General features: G+C 39.6%; 1 protein-coding gene across 2 annotated transcripts; it reads left to right on the forward strand.

The window, feature by feature from the left end:
• Window positions 1-6,240: 6,240 nt before the first annotated feature.
• LOC110525487 (LIM/homeobox protein Lhx2-like) lies at window positions 6,241-13,852 on the forward strand. Of its 2 annotated transcripts, none has more exons than XM_036979609.1 (5): window positions 6,241-7,334; window positions 8,624-8,826; window positions 9,259-9,626; window positions 12,463-12,665; window positions 13,084-13,852. In XM_036979609.1, the coding sequence occupies exons 1-5, from the start codon at window positions 7,152-7,154 to the stop codon at window positions 13,372-13,374; spliced, it is 1,248 nt and encodes a 415-aa protein (XP_036835504.1). In that variant the 5' UTR covers window positions 6,241-7,151; the 3' UTR covers window positions 13,375-13,852. The 2 variants fall into 2 exon arrangements, with proteins under 2 accessions (XP_036835504.1, XP_021461297.1); XM_021605622.2 differs by having other exon boundaries at window positions 6,242-7,334; window positions 9,256-9,626.
• The last annotated feature ends 8,577 nt before the right edge of the window (window positions 13,853-22,429 follow it).

Consider the following 22,429-nt stretch of genomic DNA (forward strand, 5'->3'; position numbering starts at 1 on the left):
CGGACCAACGCTGTCTCTCTCTATACCTTTATCCAGAATACCATTCAAATAGATGGAGGTCTAAAAGATACCAGAGACTTATGAGGGTGATGTTTTTCACAAAATGCAGATTGTGTTATTGATAGCTGCCAATTTGGAAATCATGAGACAAGTAATCTGTAAAGATGCCTCAGTATTTAGAGTAGACCCCCACCCCCCACCCCACCACCATGGTCTTTCAGTCAAGTTCCAAAGTTCGTTTTGAGTTTTTCAAACCCAAGTCCACCCTGAACCAACTTTAGTAATGCTTAAGTTGAGTGCTGGATGTGCTCTTGGATATACTGTAAGTATTAGAAAATAAAGTGTGTATTGCGTAATGGGGCTATTTATTGTGAGGGTGTATGGTGTTGGTGGGTGATTGTATTTAATTGTACTTGAAGTTCCAGTTTCATGCATTATTCCGTTAGAAATGCGTTATTATATACTGCCCCTCTCGTGTTTTCTCGGGACACTTTTCGTGTAGGGTTCTGAAACCAGGAAGCGTTTGTCAAGGTAAAGCCTACTTGCTGCAATTATCAGTCAACTCCCCTGGCACAGGGTGTTAATTTTCGTATCCCAGACTTCTTGAAGAGCAGCTATGCAGCTTTAAGTGAATTTTGCCTTGTGACGTATCAAATATGCCCTGCCCGCTAATTAATGTATGATTTATTCAACAATTGTAATAATTAGATGAATTATTTCATTGAATAGGCCTATTGTAAGCACCTTGTAAACTAAAATGTATTTTTTACGAATATTATTATTATTACTATGATCATACTGTTTTAATATAATGAAATGTAATACCATTGTCAGATTGACAGACTAGCCAACCACCCTCAGCGAATAGCCTCGGAAATACAAATACTATGGGCCAAATAATTGTTACTTTTTCATACACTCTGGGGAAACTCTAACCTAGTCCTAGCAGATCATTGACACAACATTCCACTCATCATTGGTGCCAATTAGTAGGTTGCGAACAATTCAATTTGAATCTCAGCCAATTCATGAATTTCATTAATACAATTGTTTACATAAATTCCTACGTTTTTCCCCTTTTGGAAATGACTGTAATTGAAATGGCATTGACACAAACTTGGCAATATTTCACCTCTTCAGAGAGAGCTATTTAGTCATTATGAAGTCATTAGATTGGCATCATATTGATGATGAATGCAGGTTGTAAAGCAGTACATTGGATATCAAGGTGGAGAGTAACAAATGAACATACAATGGAGATGAAGATGAGACATGAACGTGTATTTCATTACATCAATGACATCTTTTTACATCATGCAATCTAGTCCCACACTGCTCCACCAAAGCCTGTATAGCAGCAGCGGGAAATAATCCACTGTGAGGCGTTTCCTTGCCGTTTCCTATTAGATCAAAGATTGATGATGGACTCTTCGGTTTTTCGGTTTAATAAACAGGGAGTTATTTGGGATCGATGAATATAGCGTCATATTATATTCCTGCATGGCATGGCAGGAAACCAGTGTAGGCCTATCCAAATAAGAAGAAATGTGCGTGGAGTGTTGTCAGTTTGACAATGCCTTGAAATAATTGTCACCAGGGGATATTCCAACACAAGCAGTCTTTAGACAAAAGAGCGCTCTGGTGTGTTGGTTCCATAGTCGACTGAACCAACCTTATTGACTTTGACTCCAACAGCCCAGACGGATAAGGAGGGACGTTAAAATCACTACGTCTGCTAGTGAAACAACAGAACAATATCATATCCTAATTGTTTATATAAAATCGGCACGCTTGTAAGTAGGTTTTTGATTGCACTGCATGCTGAGCATGTGAGGGGACAATTGTGAGACATGATGAAATCAATTCCCATTTAATAAACATAGTTATTATTGAGACGATTTGAGCTTGAAAATACACCTCATCGCTTTCTCTTTTTTTCTAGATCCTCGCAATATCATATTTCATACACGCCCGCAGTCATGCCTGGTGCAGCAATGTTTAATGTATAAGCCAGCATTATTCCAGACAGAGAACGCATATGATAAATATGCATGTATTCAATTAAGGGTATTACACAGGGATTGATTTGCATAAGGATTTGGGAGCTTAACATGCCTTTTCCTATTTGTGCTATAAAACTTTAAAATAAACGCAGGCTTTCTGTTCTAGGAATGAACGGGTATTATTTATCAGTGGGCTAGGCTACTTTCAAGACCTTCGCCACCACAAGCATCTCCTCCTATATGCAACTACATATCTATCCCTGCTGATCAGGAGTCAGAGGGAAAGGAAAATAAAATGAGGCAAAATTGTGGGGTAATTGTGAAATATTGAAGTGATAATTTTTATCATAATTAATTAGCCTATGATTAATAATATTTGTATTACTAAAATATTACGAATTGATTAGGCCTACGTGATGATAATCATGATTATTGTCATATTGTTGTTTTGCAGACATTTAGCAGGCTACTGTTGAAAGTTGAAAGATAAAGCTTGGAAAACAAAAGATACGGACTATTATTTTAAGTCATTCGTGGTAGAAAGATTACGTTTTCATTGTGCTAATTGGATTTTGGACTCTCGTCATATAGATTATTATATGTGGAAATTTTCCATTGTTGAAATCTGAGACAGAAATCGAACAAATAAGTGCAAAAAAGGTGCCCTGCTATTTAATTTCTTCTCGTTTCCTTTGCCATCGATGAAGAACAGTCAATTATATAAAATGTGTTGGTTTTAATGGGGAACAGTGTGAGTGGTCCTGACAGTGAGTGTCCTTTTGAGAAACAACGTTGTATGGATGTGATATCATTTCTCACACACATATCTGAGGCATTTTCTGTCGCCCATTATTTTCAAGAACAAGGTAAGTCCTCCTCCTCTGATGAAGTCCAAACTCCCCTCCCAATTAATATCACGGAGCTAATTAGAAGAGCGGATCCAGAGTAGGGGCTTATTGCCGTGTTCAAAACAACTGGGAACTTGGAAATCTTCGAATTCTGACTTCAGTGAATTGAAGACAACTGGGAACTCGACTGGGAAAAATCGTTTTGAATAGTCATCTAACTCGGAATTCCAAGTCAGACTATCCGACCTGAAGATCACTGACCCACTGTTCCTAGGCCGTCATTGAAAATAAGAATGTGTTCTTAACTGAGTTGCCTAGTTGAATAAAGGTTTTAAAAAATGTCTTAAAATATGAATTTGCCCCTTTTGAAGGCACAAGTTGCAGGTTTTTCTAATAACATGTTTCTATTTTTTTTGTAAATGCCAATGCAATTTGGATAAATATTGGTTTGTTATTCTAATGCTAAAGAAGGAAAAAATGTGCATTATATTTTATTTTATTTTACAATGGGCCCAGTACAACCCTGAGTGGACTTTTAAAGAAAATTTAAGATTATCTCTTGTAGGCCTATTTGTCGAAATGTAGTTTAGATCCAGATTAGACAAATCGAAAACAAGATTGAAATCTATAAAACAACACCAGTTATGATGGAACCTTCATTCCAAATGGCACACTGTAAACCTCAAGTCATTTTTAACTCAAATACTTCCAGTAAATTGTACTCAAAGTCAATGAAAAGTCATTATTACTTCAAATGTTTATGTGGTACTGACTCTAACTACATTTTATAAAGATATGATAACAAATTAACTTTGTTCCCAGAATGCTCTACTGCAGGTCGATTTTTTACAATTGTTTTTAATATCTGTGTTTCTGCAAGTACATTGAGTGATTGATTAATACATTTTAAGCTACAAAAAGACAAATAACGTTTTTCTAAACTAATCTGATCATTGACTTGTTGCACCCCTTACTAAAATGGTTGTTCCTCCCACTGTTCTTAACCCTGGCAGTCATTATGAATGCAGGATGAGGGTGAATACACATTTCAGCTGTTGGATAGCCTAAGGATGGCTATATACCAATAAGAATTACATATCACTTGGCAAGCCAGCATAATGTGATTTACAGTTAGGGTTGCAAAATGTCCAGTTTAAATGGTTGGAAGCTTGTGGAATTTTGCAACCCTAATTGCAGGCCTGGTGTGGCCTGTAAACTATGAGTTTCAGGCCACTATATAAGGCCTTATGATACACAATACATACAACGTATGTGGACACCCCTTCAAATTAGTGGGATCGGCTATTTCAGCCACACCCGTTGCTGAAAGGTGTATAAAATCGAGCACATAGCCATGCAATCTCCATAGCCAAACATTGGCAGTAGAATGGCCTTACTGAAGAGCTCAGTGACTTTTAACGTGGCACCGTCATAGTATGCCACCTTTCCAACAAGTCAGTTTGTCAAATTTCTGCCCTGCTAGAGGTGCCCCGGTCAACTGTAAGTGCTGTTATAGTGAAGTGGAAACGTCTAGGAGCAACAACGGCTCAGCCGCAAAGTAGTAGGCTACACAAGCTCACAGAGTGGGACAGACAAGTGCTGAAGCGTGTAGCGTGTAAAAAATCGTCTGTCCTCGGTTGCAACACTCACTACCAAGTTCCAAACTCCCTCTGGAAGCAACATTAGCACAATAAATGTGTGTTGGGAACTGCAATGGCTGAGCAGTCGCACACAAGCCTAAGATCACCATGTGCAATGCCAAGCGTCGGCTGGAGTGGTGTAAAGCTCGCCGCCTTTGGACTCTGGAGCAGTGGAAACGCGTTCTCAGGGTTTGGCGGATGCCAGGAGAACGCTACCTGCTCCAATGCATAGTGCCAACTGTAAAGTTTGGTGGATGAGGAATAATGGTCCAAGGCTGTTTTCCATGGTTTGGGCTAGGCCCCTTAGTTTCAGTGAAGGGAAATCTTAACACTACAGCATACAATTACATTTTAAACAATTCCGTGCTTCCAACTTTGTGCAACAGTTTGGGGAAGGTCCTTTCCTGTTTTAGCATGGCAATGCCCCCGGGCACAAAAGTGAGGTCCATAAAGAAATGGTCTGTAGAGATTTGTGTCGAAGAACTTGACTGGCCTGCACAGAGCCCTGACCTCAACCCCATTGAGCACCTTTGGAATTAATTGGAACGCCGACTGCAAGCATAGTAAGTCTACAATTCAATCGAAGGGCCAAGGCACACTGGTGGGGGTGTTACATTTAAGTATACTCGACTAAAAAAATGCATTTGTATTACTCATATGGAGAAAGTACTGCTCACTTCAGCTATTTACGTTTCTTCACTACAATTTTTTAAAGTAATCTGTTTCCTCAAAATATTTGAGCAGCCTGAACTCATCAGGATTCACAGTGCATATTGAATATTATTTCTGTCATTTCTCAATGAATGTCTTCTTACACTACAAAATAGATTCTGAAGTCCATAATGATTCACTGTGCACTGTCGATCCTAAGCATTTGTCTTTCATTTTGGTATGCATGACAGACCTATATTTGAATGAATGGAATTAACAACAGAGACGTTTTGTGACACGTGACCTGCATGTTTCTGCTTCCCATTTCAACGAGGAGTAGAAACGGGAGTGACTGAATAGGTATTAATGACTAATTGTCAGCATATTGTGTAACCAGGTGTCTGTTTGTGTCTGCGTCCCGGTTACATGACGCAGCATTCAGTCCCTTTGATGGAATAAAGTCATGGTGTCTCTGACGCCAGGTTGACTGACATGCTCTATAGGAAACAGATGGTTCAATAAAGGGTGATACAGTAGATAGTATAGGGCTGTGATTTGTTAAGTTGTATGTTAAATAAAAACGGTTTATTTTATTTTCTTTGGATTTAACATTTATTTAACTAGGCAAGTCAAGTATTTTTGTCGAACATGGATCCATGTGCCTGAATAAAAAAAAGACAATTACAGTAAGGCCTGTATTGACAGATATATCGAAGAAAGCGAGAGAGGGATAGATAGAGAAAGAGAAATACAGACAGAGAGATATAAAGAGAGTAAGAAAAAACGAAAGATACATGAAACGTCAGTGACGATGGTCCAACAGATCACCATCAATGTGTTCTTCTTCTTCTTCTTTTTCTTCTTTTGTCATGTTGTTTTAGCCTAGATAAGCACTAAAGGTATTCAAATATCTTGTTAAATGCAACACAGAAAGGATGCGGCTAAACAGTATGTCATGGGCAACCAAAGAAAGAATAGGCTACTAGTCTGCATACTTCTTCGGCAGCAGTAAAATAAGAATTCGACGATGTTGAACAACCAATGAACATAAATCGTGGGACGTGACGTATGGGTCCCTGTAGAAAAGGCGCGGAGTGTATCGCAAGGCCAGAGACAGTGGAACAGTGAAAGGGCTGCCTGCTCGAGTCTAGCGTTCTTACTGAATGTATAGTAAATTCCTCCTCCTCGATTACTCACATGCAGCTTTCTTGGCTAAACGAAAAAACTGCCAAAGGAAAACAGCTTCTCTCAGACCTCCAACAGGATCTAAATGCAAACATATTTTTTGCCAACTAGTTATATCTTTAGAAGTCCTTGAAAAGCATAGGCTATATGTGTGTATTGTATAGATTTCGATATAATCAATAACGCTCTAACGACAACTTGGACACTGCATTTGAGTTCAATGACAAACTGACAAGGAGGCAGCTACATGGACATTCACGCTCCTACAATCTCAGAGACGCTGTGTTCTTAATTTTTTCTCTCCCTTCGATTCGTGTGGAAATCATTTTGGTACAGTTGATGATTTCCAATAGAACTAGTGGCAGTGCTCATTGATCGAGTTAGTATTTGGTCGGCAAAGGACTAATTCATTCGTTTACTAATGCCTTGCAAAATGTTTGAATCCAAATACCTCTGAAGAAATAGAAGGGACCAGTAGCAGACCCATGCAGGGCTTCGATAGTTGGTACGTTTTTCATTCCTTAGGAATTATTTTGCAAGTGGCATTTCTTCTCGCACGATAATATAAGAATATATTTATATGCTGCATATAATTAATTAGCATTGGTAAAACGAAGGATTCCGTCACTTTAATTAATGAATTATATGTCATGAGAGAGAGATGCAGAGATTCAGATGATGATTTCCATTGGCAGATGATGCGTAGCGTGGAGAACACGTGTCCATTTTTGCATCATATTTTTTTCTGATCTGGAATTCTTCCTTGTCACACCAAGAAGGGAAAGAAGCTGACTGCCAATGCACGGGCTATAGATTTGCGTTTTATGGAAATCTTGGGTTTCAGATTTGAGGAAAACACGTTTAACATAATCTCCTCTCCGGTAACTATGCTTTTCCACGGCCTCCCTGGAGGCGAAATGCACGTTGTTGTGGAAGAAATGGACCGGAGAAGAAAGAGCGAATCCGCAGCTATCAGTTCGGCCATAGATATGGGAGAATCTGAAACGGTAGGCAACTAAGCAACCACGCTTAGGGCGATTCCAATCGCGAGTTGAGAGCAGTTGTGTACAAATATCATAATGATCAGTAAAAAGTTCATGCAAAAATGCAGTAAGAGCAGTGAACTATAACATCATACTTGGGATATTAAATATACTTGACGTGGGATAGGCTATTAAAACTTGTTGGACTAAGAAAGAACTTGCTTTTTGAGTTTATTATTATTATTTGTATCTTTAACAATGTAGCCTATTTACTCTTATGGAATTATTTTGAATCACTGTCACAGAGCATTTTAGAGTAACCTAATAATGTAGTCTACTAATAGGCTAATGAATTAATATTCACATGCTAATCTGTTAATAGCAAATATCACGGGTGTTTTTATTATGCACAATCAAGTGTTTTTAAGCATGCGTTGCTTAGATATGTTGTCAATTTAAACGATATCATAATGAAATGTATATTTCATAATTTTATACTTTTGAATTTGTACAAAAAAACATTGCACATTCATACATTCTTTGGGTAAAAATAAGGAAAATACCCTAAAATATAAATGTACATTTCATATAGACTTTTAGGAAATAGCTTAAGACTAGAATGGTTGATAAAATGTAACTTGAGTTAAATGATAAATTAATTATAACACTGGCTTTCACTTTTTAGACTATGGGTGGGTGGAAGTGGTTTTATCTTTGATCTCTTCGACTATATGCTATAATTGATGTGTTATTATCATTATATCGCATTGTTCTTGTTAGGCAGTTGTAGTCAAAACAGAGATTTAAGCCAAAATACATTGGAAGAAGTGAAAGTTTTAACAAAATAAACTGTGTGTTGGTTTGTAAGTGTGTTTTGATCCTATTATGATTTATGTAATCCAAAATCTTAGTGCGAGTGAAGCCGTTTTATTTCGAAAGGTAAATAGCATGTGCTTTGTTGTTTGTTGTTGTTATTGGATGATTCTCTTTAAATGCCCAAAATGTTTATTACAGAATATGGTAAGGCCTATAGGATACATTTAGCTGTATGCCTATAAACTGACATATTTTAATTGGTGTAAACTTCAAAATGATGTAAATTTATAGTCAACATAAGCCTGTATTGTTCGGTGTAATATTTTCAGTCAGATATAATAACAGTTCATACAACAAAATAATGTCTGATAGGCTAAAATAAGCATATCCTAAAGGCAGCATATCTTGGGGCGGAAAGGAAACATTATTTCGATATGGGTGTTTGATGGCGCTGTTTATCTGTGTTTCATGTTTGTGTTTGTTTGGTTGTCTTTTAGAACATGTCGTGCATGAACAGCGACAGGGTGTCTTTGTGCGCGGGCTGCGGCGGGAAGATCGCTGACCGCTACTACCTGCTGGCAGTGGACAAACAGTGGCACATGCGCTGTCTCAAGTGCTGCGAGTGTAAACTCAACCTCGAGTCCGAGCTCACCTGCTTCAGCAAAGACGGAAGTATCTACTGCAAGGAAGATTATTACAGGTAACTCCATCAATCCCCCAAATGGTGCTGCACACCTGAACTAAAACATTTCTCAATAGTAAAGGTGTTGGGTTATGAAGAATAAGCACATTTATAGTCAGATGTCCCCGAAACGAGTCTCCTCCACCTGCACACATCACGAATTATAAATGTTGTTATTACAACCACATATAACAGGCTTTCATCTGGCCTACAGCGAGGCCAGACTGAGCTTTGACAATACGTTGAAGTGCCCTTGCACAAAATGCATTACAAATGGCCAGTGTGAGAGTGTCTCAGTACTGTGGGCTACATTGTTCTGTTTTTGAGCAGGCCTTGGTGCACACATACTGTAACTGCCACTGTATGTGCTACTAATTGACATGGATCATTTACATCCGATCAAAATGTGTCCGTGCACTGACCATGCAGGTTCTGTCCTCTCCGCAGAAGGTTTTCGGTCCAGAGATGTGCCCGGTGCCACCTCGGGATCTCGGCCTCAGAGATGGTGATGCGGGCCAGGGACTTGGTGTACCACTTGAACTGTTTCACCTGCACATCCTGCAACAAGATGCTAACGACTGGGGACCACTTTGGCATGAAAGACAGTCTGGTCTACTGTCGGCTGCACTTTGAAAATCTCATACAGGGGGAATATCAGACACATTTCAATCATGCGGATGTAGCCTCTCACAAAGGACTGGGACCTGCCAATGCATTGGGACTATCCTATTTCAACGGCGTGGGGAGTGTGCATAAAGGGCGGCCCAGGAAAAGGAAAAGTCCCGGGCCAGGAGCAGATTTAGCAGCCTACAATGCCGGTAAGACTACAGTAATAAAATGTAAATTTAAAATAAGCCTTTTCAGAATAACTCTACATTGACTCAATGAGCACTCTCCTCACAAAGTGTCCATTGCGTAAGACAAAATGACTACGCTGTGCAATTTATAATTATTGCCAAGGCCCGCTTTTGACAACGCAGGACAACAATCGAGTGCAACGAAGAGGTGGGACTGTGAGTCTTCATGCGATGATAATTGAAACAGAGTAGCCTAGCCTACTTGATCTCAATAATCTGTTAGTTATATTCACTGTAATACAATTTTTACAGGCCTACAGAGGTTGCCTGCATTATGCAATTAAAAAAATGTCGCCCTCCTGGTTCCATCATTTAATCTCATGAACAATGTGAAAGTTATGATAGCCTATATTGCGTTTGCAACCAATATTTTCCAACGATTATTTCAACAACTTCTTTCAGTTCATTTATTTAAGCTTAGCACGTAGCAAAAAAGTAACGTTGCCTCTTCTTTGATTTTACCATACAAAGTTGTGTTTTACCCACATGGACATTCCTCTTTTTTTTATATCATAAAAGCCTATATAGCCTAGGAGTGTACTCTTGCATTAGCTTATTTGTGTTCTGGAGAAACTAAAGACCGTGTTCATTTAGACCTAATATTCAAAAGAGTTTGACATAGTTTCTTCCAGGAAATTTTAAGGAGGTTGTTTTCTAATTTGATGCAGGTTATGTATCCAAAATCCCTCCCACTACAATTCAACTGTGTGTGGCAGGAGAAAGTTGAATCTATCATTTTCTTCTCCTGTCCTCTTTAAAACATTTATTTGAAGTTCCGGCTTTCACCCTAGCCATTTTCCACTTGTCAGACCCTATAGACATCTAAAGTTCCCCTGCTTGAGTTTGCGCACTCGGTTGCCGGTTGTTCTGGGACGGGGCCAGAATGTGTGTGCACTACAATATATCAATGAGACTTGACGAGTTATTCAGTAGTGATTGTGATCACCAAGAAGGCCATTCAATAGGGTACGCCTAAATGTCGGATCGAAGTGTGGGTCTTGAGAATTAAACATGACCGTCAGTTATTGTGTTAAACTGTTTTCATGTGCATACCAACTTTCATTAAAAAAAAGTCAATAGTAGAATTAGGGATTTATAAAGGTAGTGAAAGCACCTGATATTTAACTCTAGTCTATTCAAATAGGCTATATAGCCTAAAACGTATTTTCTCTTTAGGCCTACGCATCACTTGGTCATATCAAGATTTTTCACATGGTTCGTCATCTGTTTGAGCAACAACACTTTCATCAAGTAAACCAAAGTGCATTCCCCACAACACCTACGTGGAAAGGGTTAACTGCCCGAACAAGGCAATTGACCCACTGTTCATAGGCCGTCATTGAAAATAAGAATTTGTTCTTAACTGCCTTGCCTAGTTAAATAAAGGTCAAATAAAAAAATAAAATAGAAAAGGGGATGGGGCGTGCTCCGGGTCGCTACTGCCCTCTACTGTCTACCCATTGGGCCACTGACTGACATACAATATCAACCTACTGTATTAATAAACAACGCATTCAAGTATTGACTGAAGTTAACATCTGAAGTCACCTAACAACCTTTTACGGACGAAATCGACGTTTGGTTTGAATAAAGATCTCATACGGTTCTGAATGTGTTGTGGTCCTGCAGAAACAAACCAAAACATAATTCCCTATGTTATTAGAAAAGTTCACATCAGCCTATCAATGGCTTTTGAAGAATTGCGAAAGATAAATATTGTTTCTGTATATCTGGTGTTTGTGGTTAGTTGTCTGAACTCTTAAGTGTTATTCTGAGGAATGTGAATGACGAATATTTATCGTATGCAGCATTGAATATGTTTCAACTGTTATGAAAGATAGCAACACTTAAGCATTTGCCAAGAAAATACTGTCAGGGAAATATGTCATGTTTTTGCCGCCACGATTCGATTATCAAGGGCAGGCTATAGCATAATTACAATTAATAAGGCAACAACCACACCAAATAATAATAATAATAATAATTATACTATTAAAGTTAAGACTATTATTGTATTTGTGAAAAAACAAAAACATATTATTGCGTGCTTATTACTTCATCGCACTTCATCTGTTTTCAAGGAAGACTGGCATTTCTATTTTGCAAACTGCCAATGCATATTTAACAACGGAAGACCTCTAAATGTAAAGACAATCCTGACAACCCTAGCCAGAAAGTAATAGACATATTTTAATTTGTCAAGGTCTTACATAATCAGTAACCTATGACACCACATAGTGTGAGTGCTTGACAAAGGGAACAATAATTTCGCATCACTTGTTTTGAAATATGCTGATTAATGTATGTGAATTCAACAACACTTTTTGGGTATAAGCCTAAAAACGTGCAATTTGTTAAATATCACAAATAAATTAAATACGTTATAAATATAACATCAATATAACATCCTATTTTGATTATGGTACTGTGGGGTGTGTTAGAGCCTAATGAGACACTGTTTAATAGTCAGGCTGTGGTTTAATTTACAATCACTGTTTAATTATACCTATGCTTTTCGTGTGTATATTCCTCTACCTTGATGTGTGTATTCATTGCAACGCTCTCTACCAAACATTTCATTACTAAACCAATTTTAAAGCGTTGCATTAAAAGCCAGCTAGGGTGCATACAAGCCAGCATTTTGCTGATTTTAATTCATCAATTCAAAATATATCATGCAGCAAAATACATGACATGATCATGTTTAACTTCACTTATCCTTGAATGATACACCATATTCATGTGGTCTAAACAACATCTTATGTGTGTGTGTGTGTGTGTGTGTGGTGTCCTCCAGCACTCAGCTGTAATGAGAACGACGGAGACTCTATGGACAGGGACTCCTACAGCTCCAGTCAGAAGACCAAGCGCATGCGGACCTCCTTCAAACACCACCAGCTGAGGACCATGAAGTCCTACTTTGCCATCAACCACAACCCAGACGCCAAGGACCTGAAGCAGCTGGCCCAGAAGACTGGCCTCACCAAGCGTGTACTACAGGTTAGACACACACCTACACCATATTGTTCCTGATATTCAACAAAATGAGAAAAACTACACACAAAACAAAAAGTCTAAATGTTCTAGTGTATTATGATGGTAGCTAATATGATTGAATAATGGGATTTTGAAATCAAATGAGTAACAAGGGAGCATTTTCTATTTCAATTTCCAGATAAGAATGGTTTATTATGGGAAGTGGGGATCACAACATAGAGCGCTTGATTTCCACAAAGACCACAGCAAATTATCTGAACAAAAATTCTGTAAAAATCGCTTCGCTTTTATTGAAGCTCCCAGGAAACAAAGCAGTCATTTTGCATTTTGTTTTTCATGCCTGTTATTCCAGTTGAAACTGTCTTTCCCCACGGTTCCATCACTAATATTCGCTATGATGTTGCCTTGCTGGGGTACACAGGTCTGGTTCCAGAATGCTCGGGCCAAGTTCCGGCGGAACCTGCTGAGACAGGAAAACACGGGCGTGGACAAGACCTCAGACGGCTCCACCCTGCAGGGGGGCACGCCCTCCGGACCTGCCTCCGATATCTCCAACGCCTCCATGAGTCCTTCCAGCACCCCCACCACCCTGACAGACCTGACCAACCCCACCTTGCCCACCGTCACCTCCGTGTTAACCTCTGTCTCTGGCAGCATGGATGTTCACGAGTGCAGAAGCCCGTTGCAGACCACCCTGACCAGTCTGTTCTGATGCCCCCTTACAGACGGACCCCTTCAGCTTCATCTGATGCCCTGACCCTTTAAACACCCTCACCAGCCTCATCCCGAGGCCCCCCCCCCCCCCCCGACTCTGTCCCCTTGGAACTAAAACACAGACCTTTGACAGAGACATTTAATGGACTAGTAAAATTAAGGTAAAGGAAAAATACTCTTACTTTTACTCTGAGCCCATTTGAGAATATTTGCGTAGTGAGGCTGCCAAGCCTTGCAGAAGGAACAGTTATTGTTATTTTGTTGTGGTTGTTTTGTTGAGAACTGAAGAGACTTGATTTGCATTTTTCAATGTTTACAGAATGAAACTGTGGAAAAGAAGAAAAACTGCTTAATTTTGGAAATTCATTTTTTTCCAGCACAATATTTATGTTGTTGTACAGGAGTCACTGTTAGGAAACATTGAGAAGGATTGTAAAATGATGGGAAATCTGAGATTAAACACAGGCTAAAATATGCTATGACTGCCATGTGCCTTACACTTCAATTGTCCCCAACATATCCAGATCTGTTTCTCCCATCAAGATCGGATAGAAACACATATTCTTTTCTTTACCTCAGCAGAGAGTATTGTGGCTCAAGGGTAAAATAGTAAATGGTTCACACAAACAGTGTGTGCATGCGTGTGTGTTGTCTGTGTGTGTGTGTGAGCATGCTCGTGTGCATGTGTGTGCGTGCGTAAGTGGGTTTGTGATTGTGGTCTAAATGTAAGTTTAGAATTAATTTGAGTTGGCAGACTAATTATTGCTGTTAAATAAATAAAAAATGACATGTTCACACACACACACACACACACACACACGCACACACACGCGCACGCACACACACACACACACACACACACACACACACACACACACACACACACACACACACAGATCTGTGATATGATATCATACACTAGGTTGAAATGTTACAGCCAATGAAAGCTAGTTTTGTTTTGAAATATTGTGCTCTTACAACTTGTATTTATCGTACAAGAACAACAATTCTATACCTCATTTACATAAGAAATGTATCAATTAGTATGTTTCTGCTGACCTAAAACCTGCTATGACATACACACTCTCATCCCAACCTCTTACCTCAACTCAGTTTCCACTGTTCAACACAACTTAAATGAAGTTACATGAAACAACAGTCAACTGGCTTTCATATCCCTGATATGTTCAGTATCACAAACCAGGACTTTTACTTCTAGGAATAAAAAGATCAGTAGAAGATGAGGTGTACGAGTGAAAATAGGCAGTGATATCACTAATGATTCAGCTTCATCCATCCAACACACTACTACTACTACTACTACAGTACTTCAACTACTGTACTACTACGACGACGACTACTAGTACTACTACTTCTAATACAGTACTACTACTACTACTACTACTGCTACTAGTACTACTACTACTATTACCCCAATTATACTACACTACTTCTACTATTACTATTACTACTACTACTACTTCTTCTACTACTACTACTACTACTACTACTACTACTACTGCCCTACCTATACCACAATACTTCTACTATTACTACTACTACTTCTTCTACTACTACTACTACTGCTACTACTACTGCCCTACCTATACCACAATACTTCTACTATTACTACTACTACTACTACTACTACTACTACTACTGCCCTACCTATACCACAATACTTCTACCATTACTACTACTACTACTACCACTACACTACTTCTACTACTACTTCTAATATTACAACACTACTTCTACTACTACTACACTACTTCTACTACTATTACTACCTCTACTTCTACTACTACTACTACTATTACTACCTCTACTACTACTTCTACTACTACTACCACTACACTACTACAACCCTACTTATACTACACTACTTCTACTACTACTTCTACTACACTACTTCTACTTCTACTACCACTACTACTACTTCTACTACTACACTACTACTACCCTACTTATACTACACTACTTCTACTATTACTACTACTTCTACTACTACTACACTACTACTACTACCCTACTTATACCGCACTACTTCTACTATTACTGCTACTACTACTACTACTACTGCTACTACTACTACATCTACTACTACTGCTACCACACTACTTTTACTTCTACTACTACTTCTACTACTACTACTACTACTACTACTACTACACTACTTATATTACTACTTCAAATTCTACTTCTAATACTTCTACTACTACTACTGCTACTATTACTACTGTACACTACTTCTAATACCACACTACTTTTACTTCTACTACTACTTCTAATACTACAATTACTACTACTACTACTACACTACTTCTACTACTACTTCTAATTCTAATACTACTACTACTACTACTACTTCTTATACTACTCCTACTGCTACCTCTACTACTACTACTATTACTGTACCAGAGCCTGCTGGTGTCCAATGCTGTATGGTTATTGACAGAGGACTTACTGTTTTCCTGCACCTTCTTGTACAGATCCCAACCATTTGATGTAGTCTTCAGTTCTGCAAGAAATATAAAAAATGACTTACAGCATAACTTTTGTCATTCTTACAAATCTGTCCCTTCACATCTGTATGTTTTGTATTACACCAATTAAAGCACTAACCTATTTTGCATTGCTGTGCTAAAGTCTCATATTGAGCTGGTTTGTCATCTACAGTATCTGTAGTGGGTGGTAGTCCTGTCATGGAATAAAATCAGGCTATGCATGTACAGTCCCTTCATTTGAGCATTCCATAGATTCTGTGCTAGTGTGGCAGATCCAGACTAGAGCTATGATTGGAATTGCAGAAATGTGGGTAATGCGAGGCCCTGCTTTCTCTTATGAAATTATGGATGAGTCCTGCTCATGTAACTGTTCAGACCAGGGCTGAATGGCTTTTGTGGGAGATAATGTTTTCTAGATGAATTTACTCGGCCACAGACAGTTGATGACCTGACCTGAACTCTAACAGTACAGGCAAGGTTTGGACCAACCCTTGACTAATGTAAAACTAATCCGTTAGTATCCTCCATGTTGGCTCTTAGTTACAGTATCTCAACAGGCTGCTGGTGCTACCATACCATATGTGACCCACACCCGGGCTGCTGTACACACTATGTTAACTAACCGTTAACAATCAACGTTAAACCAACATCCCACTGGGCACAAATGTCAATTCAACCTCTATCCCAAATTGGTTCAACGTCATTTCATTGAAATAACGTGGAAACAACATTGAATCAACCTGTGTGTGCCCAGTGGGATAGTAACACCTACTCTCTGTGGACAAGAAAAGTTGACTTTTCGAACAACAAAACAAGCTTCTCTAGCCAAGAGAAAGTTGATTGCAGTTGGCAGCCTTCCCTACAGTGTAATAATAAAAAATCTGTTTCATGGGCAGTTTTCCCCTCTCAGCTGGGGCAATATGCGTCCAATTTTTCCATGGCACCACCAACTGCCAGTTCAGCTGAATCTAATCATAAATCTATGAGAAATTTCCACCTAAAAATATCAAGGAAGTTTACACTATTTTATTTCTATACGTGTAAATTTAATTAGGGACGTAACCTTTTGAGAATGATGTCCTCTAAGTTATGTAGGCTTAACAGATTTTGCTATACAGGCCACATTGATATGTAGCTTTATTATAGAAATACATGAATCAAGAAAGGATATTACAAGCTCACTTTCTAGTCAAGGTATTTACATTCTCATAAGTGATGGTTAGTATTGTGCCCTAAAACTGCCTGTTTTGGTAGTCTGAGTTGAAATGTTAATTGGCCAACATTCACACAGATGTCTGGTGAGCACACCTGGCTACTCTCACACTTACAGCTCTCTCTGGCAGTTTTCCCCAAAACAATCAACGCCATATGTGTGATTTTATATGGATCAGTTCATGTGTGTGTGCGCGAGTGTGTGTGTCGGTGTGTCAGTGTGTGTTGGTGTCAGTGTGTGTGTGTGTATTTATGTGAATGTATATGTGTGTTTTGGTTCCTGAGTGAGAGCGAGAGAAAGAGAGAATGTGTGAGTGCGTATATGCAAGTGTGTACGTGTGTTGTACGACAAGGGTATAATGAAGGGTGTTTCTCTGTTGTATTTTACATCCATTCTATACAATATTCAGTGACAACAAAGCTAAACAATTACGGAGGCAAGGAGTGGACTGACATCTAATGGTAAGACCGAGGAGGGGTATAAATTAATGGGTGAAATGCAGTTCAAATGGTAGAATTCAAGTGGCAGTTAAGGATTTTGGCTGTGCGGCTTTATGTTAATGTGAGATGTGAACCCACTGGTTGGTTTATCCAGTAATTACAAGAGAGGAAAATCTGAGGCCTGGCAACCATAATGCAGAAATAACAGAACAGCCTCATAACCACACATTTACTGTTTGTTAATAGATGCCTATGTCTGTTACAGAGGGATTGTTGTTTTAAGAACAATTAAACCTGCTTACGGAATTTAGGAGAAGATTTAGGGAGATTTTAGAAATGTGAAAAAAGCCTTCCACGTCTCCACTCCAGATGCCGTATTCATTGCAACATAACAGAGAGGATGGGACTCTAGAGGCATACAGTTGAAGATCAATAACGCCGTCTTTTGAATAAAGACAACACTGACTGCGGCAATGCAGGCGAAAAAGGGAACTTCCCTGCATAAGGTCTATTACAGTATTTGTTCCCTGAGCTCCTTTATTACCAGTCTCTGGTTCTGGGTGTCCTGGACACGGGCCTGTCTTCCAGGCTGGTCCCCACCCAGCTTTCCCATCAAACAGGCTGCCAAGCTGGGGCTGAGGTGGACCACTGTTGGGCGTTAGAACCAGTCTCTGCAGAGGGTGCCCTGCCAATGTGTTGCCCAGATGTACCCTCACATTCACAGAAAGCTGTGTGATGAAGGCTTTAATAGAGAGGCTGGTCTTTAAAACACATCAGGCTATACATAAATAGAGGGCCATATAAAGTGTAATATGTAATATTACTGCCACATTTCACCAGCATCTTCTCTAAATTTTAAAGGTATTCTCTAAATATTAAAGGTCTTCTCTAAATATTAAAGTTTTTCTTTATTTTAAATGGTGTGCCGGAACAACATTTTACAGATATGCCTGAAACATCCTTTTCCACCCTCTACATGTTTCTGATGCACAATGTGAATAGCAGGCAACCTTCAAATGAACATGACATCTCTTTTCACACGACATCCTAGTACACTACTGATTGGTCCACAACTTCCTCTAATGTATTAAACATATTCTAATGGGAGCAGCCTGTGTGAAGGTCCCTGCAGCTGCTCTCTGAAAGCTGGCACATACTAGTGCACTAAACATACTGTGTAGAAATACACAAGAATGAGGATTCTTGTGGTGTGTATACACTTGCATATGAACATTCACAAGAATCACACACACACGCACGCACACACAGACACACATTTAGCAAAGGAGCATGGCTATAAATAAAGAGCAAAGGAGCAGTGGCAGATGATTGGAGGGAACATGAACATGAGAAAGGTTACACCAACCCAGCAGCACATTAGTCTTGTTTGGACACAAGCTGCTTGATTCTCCAACTGAGTGTTGAGAAATCCCGCGACATCAGCACTTAATCACCGCCTGTTCCCCATTATAAATCAGTTGACACCTGAACTTTATTCTGTACGCGTTGTAAAGGCCACAGGCACAGGCTCACGCTATTAGGAGGGAGCTGATCCATTGTGTGTACATTCAGGTCAGAAAACTAGCCGTTGGATACACACTGCATGCGTCACCTGAGTAATTGTGGAGCAGAAACAATAATAAGACTCCAAAGAAAATAGACAACTCATGATATCTCTCTCCTATGTGCTGCTTTCATCCATCAATATAAACACAGGCCCTACTATCTGAAGGAAGGTTTTGCAAAATGATGTCGATACTACAGTATTTCACACAACATATAACAACTAAAACTGCCCGAAGGTTATCAAGACAAAAGATTGAATTTGTCCTCATGACCTTTTGATGTCAGGATGTATCCACCTCATGTTCTGTATGTGTTCACATGTTATGAGTATGAGTATGCATGTGTTTGCTTGTTTATGTGCAAATGTTTTTGTCTCACATACGCAAGGAGCATCCCATTGATGCTCGTCTGTTGATGCGTCAATGACATCTTCACCGAGTGTCCTCTGGTCCGCAGCAGGAGCATGTAGCTAGCACACTAGAGTTGTCAAGCCCTGTCCCCTGCTCCTCCTGTTCTTTATGCCGGCCAGACAATAGGGCAGACCTCCCAGCACTGCAGCTGGGCCTTGGCCCTCCATACAACAACACCCGCCTCGGCTCCTGTACTTGGGAAAACTTCCCTGGGATTCAACTGTCACTCATGGGCGGCCAAAGGCTCAGTGAAAGGCTGTGTGCTGGCTGAGTGGTGAGCATTTCTGAGGCCATAGCGGGTGGAGAAGAAAGGCCATTGTTCTGTTACTCCCCACTCCACCAACCCAGCTCTCGGGGTCTCTGGAAACGGGGCCACAGTAAACAAACAATACACCCCGATGAATGGATAATGATGCACGTGTTTACTGAGTGGGATCTCAGCAGCGTGTTCTCTGGTCTCCCCACAGAAGCGACACCATAAAAAGGGGATTTCAATTTGCATGGGCAAGCTTTTATTGAAGATTGTTTCTAAAGAGATTTCCCTGGACAGATTGAATATTTTGTTTGTTTTGTGTATCCTTGATATACTTCACTTATCCTTCTCAACTCTTCATTAAGGGAGAGAGCTTGACTTTCAGTTGGCTGGTTTGGTTTTCTCTTGATGATAAATAACTGTGGTGTGAATCGTGAAATCATGAATGTAATCCTCAGGCTACGCAGGCAGCTTATCATTCATCTCTGCTCACAGAGAAATATTTCTCCCATGCAACAACTTCTCTGTGCTTTTCCCCCTAAGACACTATTTGATTGAATTCATGCTATATATTCTACAGTAGCCTATTCAACATACTAAATAATGACATCTATAGCATTGTTTCACCATCTGGTCTGGGACAAAGGGTGTCTATTAATCGAAAATTACTAACCAAAATGTTTCAATGGCATCAAGGTCACATTTTCTGGCTATGCCAAATTCGCCTTTTATATTGCAGAACATTTACATATTAGACTAAAAAAACACCCAGAAACGTTGCCAATACTAATTTGTATTCATACACTCAATCATGTTTGGCTGTCCGTTGGGAATGAAGGTGTTTCTAGTGTTCCTGCCTTTCTACTTGAGGGATTAAAACATGTAACAGGCCACATGCATACAAGCTCTAAAGCAGCTCCTTTTACTTTCACAAGGGGACCGGTGGTATTGTTCTGTCTGCTCCACATTGGGAGGCTCAGGGTCTTTGGTGCACACCGGAAGAGAGCACGGGAACAATTCCTCTCACAAATCCATCTCCTCACCTCACAAGGGTCTCCCCCCGGCATTCCAATGCCAGAGAACCATCAAGCTCAGGGGGCTACTATTCAAAGTCACTTGACTCAAGAGAACTCTCTTTGAGCGGTAGGGGGCAAAATGCTCTCTGGGGCTATTAAACACAAGCACCACAGAGGGAACTTGTTCCTATATTTAAGGATTCTATGAGGGTGAAATATTGGATTCCTCATAACTCTTTTTGCATTTCAGGAGTGTGAAGCCTGGGGACAAGCTGAAGAGACTTTATATAGACTAGACTGAAAGAAATGCTTAGGTTTTAGTTGAATAGTAAATCTTAGTTAAGATGAGGAATGTTTTTTCAACTGATCAACATTAAATGTACTACTTATTAAGCTACACATTTCTTGTTTTTCCATGTCCTTGTATATTTGCTTGTAGAAACTCATGTGCACTGACACAGGTAGACACACAGGCAAGTACCCATAAAAAACACAAACAGTCACAAAGATGCGCACACACACCATGAACCTCCTGCAACTTCAAAAGGTGTTTTGATCAGAAATCTGTCATCCAACTCTCTTGGATTCTCTTTTCTGAGGCATATTATATATTTTACGGCATTCTTTTCTGTTGGCTTATGAACATCAAATCCAGAGAGCTGCATAGGCCTCATGTTTGCATTTTCTTAATCTAGGCTTTGTCATATTTCAGTCTTTCTGCCACCATTCGTTCTTTGAGATATGAACTATAAGTCATAATAATAAAGCTAGAGATGGAAACACTGCAGGTAGACAATGGAGTTTGTCCTATGAAACCAAAGTCAACCTTTGCGTGATAATGAAAGTGTTTTTGTCCATACCCCATGGAAAAATATATTCAGAAATGAAAGATTTGCTTAATGAAAAAAAATTATATAATATGCTGTCACAAAAAAGCCAATATGTGAACACCTCTTCTACCACAGAAATGCTCCATGAGAGACTAATCATCTGGAATATGTTATTTGTCTCTTTATTGTCCAATAATGTCCGGATCAAGCTATTAACTAAGGGAGGAGAATCCAGCACCATGGCGGTGAGCTATTATTCATATGATAACGTGAATCATAGAAACAACTTAATCTACCTGAGGCGCCCCGAAGGTATGAATTATGAAGGCATTTATGGGCGCCTTGTACACGGCTGTGTTTATTCTCAATTTATGGCTGACAGAGCCGAGAGCAGGAACGCCACTTTGAAACCCTTAAAACTCTGTGTTTTATTACGCCGCGGCAGCACTGCACAGTTACAGTAGGACCACAAACGACTCCCCGCGGACCTGCCTGCACAGCCGTCCCTACATTCTTAATTTTCAAGACATAATTATTTTCAAAAACACAGCCTCTCTGGAAGACCATGTTTATAAAGGTGATGAATTACTCTCATAAATACACTTTTTTTTTTCATCAAAAACATTGAGGATGAGAATGTTTTGGGAGCTCAAAATAAAACGTGACCTCATGGTATGTGGCAAGATGTGATGATCCCGAGGAGGAAGGATTCATATATTTTTGGATAAACTTTTGTATTATCACCCAAGCAACACGGGGGGAAATTATTCCTTTGACAAGAGCAGCAGGTAGCCTAGCAGTTAAGAGCGTTGAGCCAC

This window comes from Oncorhynchus mykiss, chromosome 6, assembly GCF_013265735.2.
Source record: "Oncorhynchus mykiss isolate Arlee chromosome 6, USDA_OmykA_1.1, whole genome shotgun sequence".
Lineage (NCBI taxonomy): Eukaryota > Metazoa > Chordata > Actinopteri > Salmoniformes > Salmonidae > Oncorhynchus > Oncorhynchus mykiss.